The sequence below is a fragment of the Neocloeon triangulifer genome, unplaced genomic scaffold, assembly GCF_031216515.1.
Source record: "Neocloeon triangulifer isolate White Clay Creek 2 clone unplaced genomic scaffold, ASM3121651v1 ptg000014l, whole genome shotgun sequence".
Taxonomy (NCBI): Eukaryota; Metazoa; Arthropoda; class Insecta; order Ephemeroptera; family Baetidae; genus Neocloeon; species Neocloeon triangulifer.
The window spans coordinates 22,552,292-22,561,243 of NW_026775556.1; the positions used below are offsets into that span (position 1 = coordinate 22,552,292).

At 41.8% G+C, this 8,952-nt stretch overlaps 3 protein-coding genes across 25 annotated transcripts in view; 2 read left to right on the forward strand and 1 right to left on the reverse strand.

The window, feature by feature from the left end:
- LOC132201717 (myosin heavy chain, muscle) overlaps positions 1-3,422 on the forward strand; it is a 30,621-nt gene extending 27,199 nt beyond the window's left edge. For 22 of the 23 annotated variants that reach the window (XM_059628114.1, XM_059628137.1, XM_059628132.1 and 19 more), the window contains exons 30-33: positions 129-1,370; positions 1,581-2,021; positions 2,084-2,236; positions 2,799-3,422. In XM_059628114.1, coding sequence (XP_059484097.1) covers positions 129-1,370; positions 1,581-2,021; positions 2,084-2,236; positions 2,799-2,894 — 1,932 coding nt within the window. In that variant the 3' untranslated portion in view covers positions 2,895-3,422. Of the gene's footprint in view, positions 1-128; positions 1,371-1,580; positions 2,022-2,083; positions 2,237-2,443; positions 2,526-2,798 lie in introns of all 23 variants that reach the window. The other variant, XM_059628128.1, reaches the window with a different exon arrangement.
- Positions 3,423-4,022: 600 nt separating this feature from the next.
- Positions 4,023-4,933, reverse strand: LOC132201721 (NADH dehydrogenase [ubiquinone] 1 alpha subcomplex subunit 6). Its single transcript, XM_059628140.1, has 3 exons — positions 4,772-4,933; positions 4,497-4,612; positions 4,023-4,300 (listed from the first exon to the last, which is right to left on the reverse strand). The coding sequence occupies exons 1-3, from the start codon at positions 4,899-4,901 to the stop codon at positions 4,172-4,174; spliced, it is 375 nt and encodes a 124-aa protein (XP_059484123.1). The 5' UTR covers positions 4,902-4,933; the 3' UTR covers positions 4,023-4,171.
- A 255-nt stretch (positions 4,934-5,188) lies between these two features.
- LOC132199997 (gastrulation defective protein 1 homolog) lies at positions 5,189-8,283 on the forward strand. Its single transcript, XM_059625143.1, has 12 exons — positions 5,189-5,383; positions 5,447-5,745; positions 5,803-6,017; positions 6,081-6,274; positions 6,338-6,568; positions 6,711-6,888; positions 6,945-7,129; positions 7,187-7,325; positions 7,382-7,528; positions 7,590-7,740; positions 7,801-7,969; positions 8,144-8,283. Exons 2-12 carry the CDS (start codon positions 5,454-5,456, stop codon positions 8,232-8,234), a joined length of 1,992 nt encoding a protein of 663 aa, XP_059481126.1. The 5' UTR covers positions 5,189-5,383; positions 5,447-5,453; the 3' UTR covers positions 8,235-8,283.
- Positions 8,284-8,952: the final 669 nt, after the last annotated feature.

Here is an 8,952-nt window from a genome sequence, read left to right on the forward strand (position 1 = left end):
TTACCACCAGCTACTGAAAAAATAGTTGTTGAACTTTTACTGAGCAATATGAAACAGCAAATCAGAGCTGAAAATAAATGTGGAGATTTTAACTAGTGGTTGATTTTAAAATTTTATAAATTTCGCAGGAACGCGCCACTCTTCTTGGCAAGTTCCGCAACCTGGAGCACGACCTGGACAACATTCGCGAACAGATGGAGGAGGAGGCCGAAGGCAAGGCTGACATTCAGCGCCAGCTTTCCAAGGCCAATGCCGAGGCCCAGTTGTGGCGTTCCAAGTACGAGTCTGAGGGCGTCGCCCGCTCTGAGGAGCTGGAGGAGGCCAAGCGCAAGCTGCAGGCCCGTCTCGCCGAGGCTGAGGAGACCATCGAGTCTCTGAACCAGAAGGTCGTCGCCCTGGAAAAGACCCGCCAGCGCCTCAGCACTGAGGTCGAGGACCTGACCCTGGAGGTCGATCGCGCCCACCTGATCGCCAACGCCGCCGAGAAGAAGCAGAAGCACTTCGACAAGATCATCGGCGAATGGAAGCTCAAGGTCGACGACCTGGCCGCTGAGCTGGACGCCTCCCAGAAGGAGTGCCGCAACTATTCCACTGAACTGTTCCGTCTCAAGGGTGCCTATGACGAGGGCCAGGAGCAGCTCGAGGCTGTCCGTCGTGAGAACAAGAACTTGGCTGATGAGGTCAAGGACTTGCTCGACCAGATCGGCGAGGGTGGCCGAAACATCCACGAGATTGAGAAGTCTCGCAAGCGTCTGGAGGTCGAAAAGGACGAGCTCCAGGCCGCTCTTGAGGAGGCCGAGGCCGCCCTCGAGCAGGAGGAGAACAAGGTCCTGCGTGCCCAGCTGGAACTCAGCCAGGTGCGCCAGGAGATTGACCGCCGTATCCAGGAGAAGGAAGAGGAGTTCGAGAACACCCGCAAGAACCACCAGCGCGCCCTCGATTCCATGCAAGCCTCCCTCGAGGCTGAGGCCAAGGGCAAGGCTGAGGCCCTGCGCATGAAGAAGAAGCTTGAGGCTGACATCAACGAGCTCGAGATCGCCCTCGACCACGCCAACAAGGCCAATGCCGAGAGCCAGAAGAACATCAAGCGTTACCAGCAACAGATCAAGGAGATCCAGACCTCCTTCGAAGAGGAACAGCGCGCCCGCGACGAGGCCCGCGAACAGTACGGAATCGCCGAGCGTCGCGCCAACGCCCTCCAGAACGAACTCGAGGAGTCCCGCACCCTCCTGGAACAGGCCGACCGAGGCCGCCGCCAGGCCGAGCAGGAACTCAGCGACGCCCACGAGCAGCTCAACGAGCTCGGTGGACAGAACCAGAGCATCTCTGCTGCCAAGAGGAAGCTCGAGAGCGAGCTCTCCACTCTTCACGTGAGTTTTATTCTGAAATTAGATTCAAATATTATTTAAAATTTGGCCAATGAGTTTTATTAATTTAAAAAAAAAACATTATTTATGTATAGTTTTTCTGAAAAAATTTAACGCCTTCCATTTTCAAAGTATGCAACCTGCGAAGCACACGTGTAGCGCCGGTTGCAAAATCAAGTTGAGTTTTTCTGATAAATTAATTTGTGATTGCAGTCCGACTTGGACGAGCTCCTCAACGAGGCTAAGAGCTCCGAAGAGAAGGCCAAGAAGGCCATGGTTGACGCCGCCCGTCTTGCCGACGAGCTGCGCGCCGAACAGGATCACGCACAGACCCAGGAGAAACTCCGCAAGGCCCTCGAGGTCCAGATCAAGGAACTCCAGGTCAGACTGGACGAGGCCGAGAACAGCGCGCTCAAGGGTGGAAAGAAGGCCATCCAGAAGCTGGAACAGAGGGTACGCGAGCTCGAGAACGAGCTTGACGGTGAACAGCGCCGCCACGCTGATGCCCAGAAGAACCTCCGCAAGTCTGAGCGCCGCATTAAGGAGCTCAGCTTCCAGAGCGAGGAGGACCGCAAGAACCACGAGAGGATGCAGGACCTTGTTGACAAGCTGCAACAGAAGATCAAGACATACAAGCGACAGATCGAAGAGGCTGTAAGTTCAAATTTATAATTTTTTTTACAAAAACCAAAACTATTAAATTCTATGAATTGCAGGAGGAGATTGCTGCACTGAACCTTGCCAAGTTCCGTAAGGCACAGCAAGAGCTTGAAGAGGCTGAGGAGCGTGCCGACCTCTCTGAACAAGCCATTGCCAAGTTCCGCGCGAAGGGCCGTTCCGGGTCTGCCGCCCGTGCCCTTAGCCCCGTGGTAAGCTTCTATACTAATATGAAAAATTAAAAATAAAGCTTTTGTTGGAGAAAAACAAACGCTTATTTCAGGAAGATACATCTGCAATTTAAAATAAAAGTAGCTTAATATGTATTAGAACGCATGCTGCTTTTAAAAATTTCATTCTATTGCCTCTTATAATTTGATAACCGTAATGCTTATTATGTTTCTCTCTCTCATCTCCAGCCATCCGGCAAGCAGCTTGCCAAGAAGTTGATTGAATAGGCCACTTTCCAATTTATCCAAACAAATTCTCACTTCCTCATCTGTAAGTTGAATTAATGGGATTCTCAATCCAGAATTCAAATTCTTTGAATTGTTCCTGCATGCCTGATTAAGATTTTAAAAAAATCCAATCTGCTATAAAGCTTCTATATTATTTTGCCAATTCTTGATAATCTTCTAATAATAAAAACTTGCTATCTATTAAAAGAATTAAATTATCAGAAATCTGCTTTCGATGTCAACTATCTGACCCTTCAATTAAAAATTAATTCTCAGCGTATCTAATTGAAAACTAACCAACGCTTTTCACTTGCAGCCCCATGCAAATCGCGCCCCCCACCGACCAGCGGTACCCTTTGAGGGAGGAGTTTTACCACCAAGATTCGACCTTCATCCCGAGGGAGAATACTAAACAACGATGAATAATCAAAGGCCACAACTCATACAATTCGATACAACAACTTATACCGGACGAGTTTTATTACTTAAAACTTGGCCCGCGCTAAAATACCACACACACACAAACCATCGAGCGAATCCTTTGTAAAGCACCTTAATATAAATGTTGTTTGTGCATCGTTTAATAAGTTAAAATAATTTAATTATTAAAATGTAACTTTCTCTTCCCTTATTCGCACGTGGCTAAATTCTCGGGGGGTAGTTGAAAAGGGGGGGCTATGGAGGAGAGACATAGCAGTGTCTCATGTTCAAATGGGTGTTGCATTTAACATCTCACAACGACAAGTCAACGACGGCAAATTTCGAACAAACAAAGTTATAATAGACACACAAAGGCTGAATTCCATCACACACAAGAACAGTCCCAAGCGAGCTAACGCATTGCTCTGCCTCTCCCGGAAGAACAACACACGCTACGTTTTTGTGAAATATATTTTGAATTTGAATAAAATATATTCTTCATTCAACGCTTAGCGTTTAATTTATATTTTTATTTCTGGTCGAGAAGACACGCACTTTACTTCCATTATATGATCCTACGAGAGATATTTAAACATCCTTCAGACTTTTAATACTAAAAAGGTGAAAATAAAATGATAATATGTGAACCGAATTGTCAAATAAAGATCGTGCTTATCAGGGAAATGAAAAGTATGTTTTATTTGTTTGCGAGTGCGATTGTGGCTTAAGTTTAAGTACCTAGGTTTATTATTATTTTAATCTTCCGACACTTTGGCACTGAAATAAAGGACACCCGTATCGATAATGAATACCCAAATTGCCTTCATTTTCTCACCCCCGTAGTCACAAACCACTTAGAGAGAGAAAGAAATAAAATTTAGATAAGTGACTGAAGGGCAGAGTAGAATAATTAGCTTTGTGCCAACATTGGAGTGCTGCCAAAAATTTAATGATTACAAACTTGGCCCTTGCTCAACTCAACAGATAATAATAATGTGACAGTTGCTAAACAATAAAGCTGGGTCAGTCAAGTTCAATCGCAAAATATTGAAAGCCAAAATCTTATTTAGTGAACTAGAAATAAAGTTGGGAGGAAGATTTTATGATTGAAAGTCTTGAGTAGTAACAATAATTATCTTTAATATTTACAGACTCTAGTGAATTTAACAAGATTCACACGCGCCTTGTGGAAATAAATCGAAATTCAATTCCCTGCATCTACTTTGCTGCACCTTGTAACTGACTTGGAAACAAATTCTTGTCCTACTCTTACTGATGTCCGGAGAGGAACTTTGAAAGGAAGTCGGTCGGCTTTGGTTCCTGGGTGTCCTTGAAGTAGTTCATCACGTGACCCTTCTGCTTCCAAATTTCAACCGTTTCTTTTAGTTCCATTTGCCCCTGCAACAAAAATTTTTTTATATGAGTTAATGTGTATTTTTATAAAGATAAAAAAATACATATTTCCATTGTTTGTTCATTGACAAAAATGGCCATGTTTACATACTTTTCATTAAAATTTCATTTAATTTCATCAAAATGAGTGAGTTATATATTTATTCATTAAAAAGTATAAAATTAGAAGTCGTTATTTTACCTTCACAACCAGCAAATCGATAACTCTGATGTCCGTAACGTGTCTATTCTTATCAAACTCTTCTCGTAGTTTTTCTCTGCATTGCTCAACAGACTTAGGAATATCATAGTCCATTACTGAAAATAACAAATTACAGTCAGAAAATAGTCTTTTATCAATCCGAACGTAACAAGAAATTAATTTTACTCTGGCTATTTACAAAACATATAGAGCAGAAGTATGGCTAACTTTAAAGTCGTATTGCGGCGACCTTTCGCTGCGAATCGTTTACTAACCTACGTAGGGCATTTGTCGGTACCATGCCTTGTACAAGTTGAGGACACGTTTCCGCGCCTCGCCTCTGTCTGCAGACAAAATCGGTCGAACTTTGCGCAGTGTAGCTCGCACAGCCTCCCTGGAAGCCATTTTTCTTGTGGATTGAAAGTAAAAAAATAAAACTTGATCAGTCGGAAAATCAAGCAATGTTGCCAACAAAACAATAATACAGATTTTGCAAGAACGTTGATAAAAAAAAAGCTTCTGTAGCAAGTTTTTAAGAAAAATTAAAATTTTTTACCTATAGAAAAATTTAAAACTAATGAAATTACACTTATTTCCATGTTTTACGTGTGCTTTTATCAGAAAATACCTTTGTTTTTGTTTAAGTTGGATATTTTGTTGTGTTTGCAAATGTTTGGCAAATGTAAAGTTGTAAAGTAAACGCCCCTTTTTCAGTAGGACCGCGTTTGTTTACAGTTTTACTCGGCATGAGAAACTAATTATAATAATTGGCAGTGGCAGCAACAAGGGTGTAGTGAGGGCGGATTGTTCATTCTAAATTGGTATACTTTATTGAACGGAAACCTTTTCTATTATAACACAAACACAAGGACTTCAATTATACATACGTATGTATTTCTATCTTCAACACCTTGCACAAATTTTCACCAAAAACTTCTCTTATTTTCTAGAGCAAAGATGGACAAGAAGGGAAAGAAAATTCAGTTCGGCAACATCAGCAAAATAAAATTCAGCATCGGTCCAAGTCCACCTGAGCCAGCAGCCGTCGTGGAAGATGCTCCGGAAGCCAGCGGTGGTTTTGGGAAATTCTCAACAGCGCAAACCGAGGATGGCAAGCAGGCTCAAGAAGAATTGGACGGAATGGAAAAAATCATGGGATTCAGCGGATTTGGAAAAAAAGCCAAGCAGTTCAACCTCGAGGAGTTGGTGGCGCAGGCCAAAAAGACGGCGTCAGAGAAAATCTCTGTTGGTATGATTGACGTTATATTAATGAGCTTTGAAATAGATTTTTATACATTTTGAACAGCGGAAAAACTTGCTCCTTTAAAGCTGGACGAGGAGAAGGAGGAGAGTGATGAAGAGTTCATCGGCCCTCCGATTCCAGAAGACTTGGCAGGTCCTAGCGGTGATTCTAAAAAGGATGATGAGGATAGTGATGAAGAAGTAATTGGTCCTTTACCTCCAAAAAATCTCCTCGCAGAAGAGAATAGTGACGACGACTCTGAAGAAGAAGATGAGGGCGTAAGAAATTTGATTATTAATATTTTCATATCTATTCTGACATCAATTATAAATTATTTTTAGACTCTTCAAAGCAAAATCCCAGCCTCCCATGAGGTGCACATGGTGCATGGATCAAAAGCTGTGTTAGCTCTGTCCGTTGACCCAGCAGGTGCCAGAATGGCTTCGGGTTCTATCGACTACGAAGTCAAATTCTGGGACTTCCAGGGAATGGATTCCACCTGTCAAAGCTTCCGTACCATGACTCCTTGTGAAAAGTAATACAAAAAATTAATTTTCTTTGAAATTTTTTGGACTAAGTTAATTAATTTTTTTTTCAGTCACCCTATCAAATATGTGCAGTACTCGATCACAGGTGACCTGGTGCTCATCATCTCTGGCAGCTGCCAAGCCAAGATCTTGGACAGGGATGGCTTTGAAAAGGCTGAATTTGTGAAGGGAGACATGTACATTACCGACATGGCCAACACCAAAGGCCACGTTGCCTCGCTCACTTCAGGGACCTGGCATCCAAGGATTAGGGAGGAATTTCTCACAGCTGCAGAGGACAGGTAAAAATATTCAAAAATTTGGAAGAAAAATATCCAAAAAATATTAAAATTGTTTATTTTTAACTTGTTAGAAATTACAAATTTGCTCGCTATTTAAATTTAAATATGATCATGATCTGACAAAACAAATATTTGATTGCAGCACATTACGGATATGGGACATGTGGAACAAGAAAATGCAGTTGTATGTTATCAAGTGCCGTTCTCAGAGTGGCTTGAAGACAAACCCGACTTGCTGCACGTACAGTAGAGATGGCAATTTGGTTGCTTGTGTCTGCTACGACGGATCCATTCTAATGTGGGACCACCGGAAGGCTTTTGTAAGATTTTCGCAAAGAAATCCACAATTTAAATTCTCATCTTTGACATATTTTAGGTAAATACTGCAAAGTGTCTGAGAAATGCGCATGCAAACCAGACCGAGGCCTCCAGCATCACATTTTCGCACGGAGAGCAGATGTTCGCCACCAGAGGAGGTGACGAGACCTTGAAGCTGTGGGACTTGCGAGCATTCAAAAAACCTGTCCATGTTGCTGAGGATCTATTCTCCAGATATTCGACGTAATTTAAAACCTGCATCTATTGATTATATCTTATTTTATTTATTTTTTAAACCAGGACCGAATGTTCATTTAGTCCAGACGACTCAATGGTACTAACAGGAGTGTCTATGAAGAAAGGAGAGACTGAGGGAAAATTAAAGTTCTTCGACAAAAACACCTTTGAACTAGTTCAAGATCTGCCAGTCACAAATTCCGTAAGTCAGACTTTTCCAACTCCCTTCTTGTTGAATAATTTATTTTTTTGAATTAGCATGTGATTCGATCAATCTGGCATCAAAAACTGAACCAGTTACTTGTTGGCTGCGGCAATGGAATCATAAAAGCTTATTACGATGATAAGAAGAGCTTCCGAGGCGCCACGCTTTGCGCAAACAAAGTCAGGAGGAAAGTCAGAGATGTGAGTGAAATCGCTATTTTTTTAATTTTCCAAACTGATTTTTTTGTTTCATATTATACAGACCCATACAGCTGTTGGCCAGCAAATTATCACTCCTCACGCCCTTCCCTTGTTCCGCAAAGACAGACCCAAGTCACTGAAAAAACAAATGGAAAAGGCCCGACTCGACCCTGTCAAGTCAAGGAGACCCGAACTGCCTCTTATTGCGAAAGGTAATTTATTTTTCAACTATGTAATTCAAGGTGGAAAACTAATGGTGAAATTTCAATCAGGTCAGGGTGGCAGAGTGGCAACAGGTGGAGGCACCCTCAGTTCGTATGTTATCAGAAATCTGGGCATTAGCAAGAAAATTGAAGACGACCAGGATCCTCGAGAGGCAATTCTGCGCTTTGCCAAGGATGCAGAAGAAAATCCGTACTGGATTGCGCCTGCTTACAAAAAGTGAGATTTTGAGATTCATGAGCTAAATTAAATTAAATAAATTTATTTGCGGTGATAGTTATTTATTCCTTAATAGTTTAACTTGCAAAACTTAATAGTTACCTATTTAGTTTACAGTTTTTTAAATAAATATATTGTTGAACAGTTCATTAAACACTATTTTGCTTGTTGCAGGACTCAGCCAACTCCTATTTTCCAAAGTCCTGAAGAGGAGGAAGATGACGATGATGTCGAGGGCCCGTCCAACAAAAAGCAGAAAGTTTAAATTTTATTTAAAAATTTAAAATAAAGTACAACCTAAAATTATTTCAAACCAAGAAGATTTTTTTTAATTTGTAAATATTCCATTATAGGAGCAATTTACATTTTATTATGAAAGTAATGATAGATAATCGATATGCAATTTTATTCATGAAGATATTAAATTAGAATTCCACAATACTATCTGCAAGGGCACATAAATTTATCATGTAGCGCAGGTTGATCGAAATCCTTATGCTCCACCTTTTTCGCCTCCGCACCAAACAAGAAAATTTCCTAATTAACGAAAAGTAGACATTTGGGAGGTTGATTTTTTTTTGCTCGGATTAAATTGATCTTGATACCAAATAAGTACGCGCTGAATAAATACAGCTCTTGATTGTCAGCTCCTTTTTCTTGTGCAATACCTTAGAATTTATGTGGTGGTCCATTATCGACTGCTTTTTGTCTGCGTGACTTTTATGTCCCCCTCGCCCTTTATAAATTATGGAAACGGCGCTAGCAAATAATGGTCCACCTGGCGCGCAAACAGCTTTCTTTGAACGTACGAGGCGGATATCTACGAAAAAGGGAAAATGGATCAAAACTTTTGGAGCGCGCCGGGCGCACATCTGCGAAAATAAAGAGAGAAAAAAATAACGCGCGCGTCCACCTTGACCGGCATGCAGAAAACGCCTACTCTGTAGTTTGCTTTTCGGCGATGTGTTATTTACGATGCTGTC

Bases quoted from the DNA above. Each gene is read 5' to 3' on its own strand.
- LOC132201721 (XM_059628140.1), bottom strand. From the start codon at position 4,901: ATGGCTTCCAGGGAGGCTGTGCGAGCTACACTGCGCAAAGTTCGACCG. The intron at 4,613-4,771 runs GTTAGTAAACGA...TGTTATTTTCAG, and splicing joins CCGACAAATGCCCTACGTAG to TAATGGACTATGATATTCCT. The intron at 4,301-4,496 runs GTAAAATAACGA...TTTTTGTTGCAG, and splicing joins TCGATTTGCTGGTTGTGAAG to GGGCAAATGGAACTAAAAGA.
- LOC132199997 (XM_059625143.1), top strand. From the start codon at position 5,454: ATGGACAAGAAGGGAAAGAAAATTCAGTTCGGCAACATCAGCAAAATA. The intron at 5,746-5,802 runs GTATGATTGACG...CATTTTGAACAG, and splicing joins GTCAGAGAAAATCTCTGTTG to CGGAAAAACTTGCTCCTTTA. The intron at 6,889-6,944 runs GTAAGATTTTCG...GACATATTTTAG, and splicing joins GGGACCACCGGAAGGCTTTT to GTAAATACTGCAAAGTGTCT.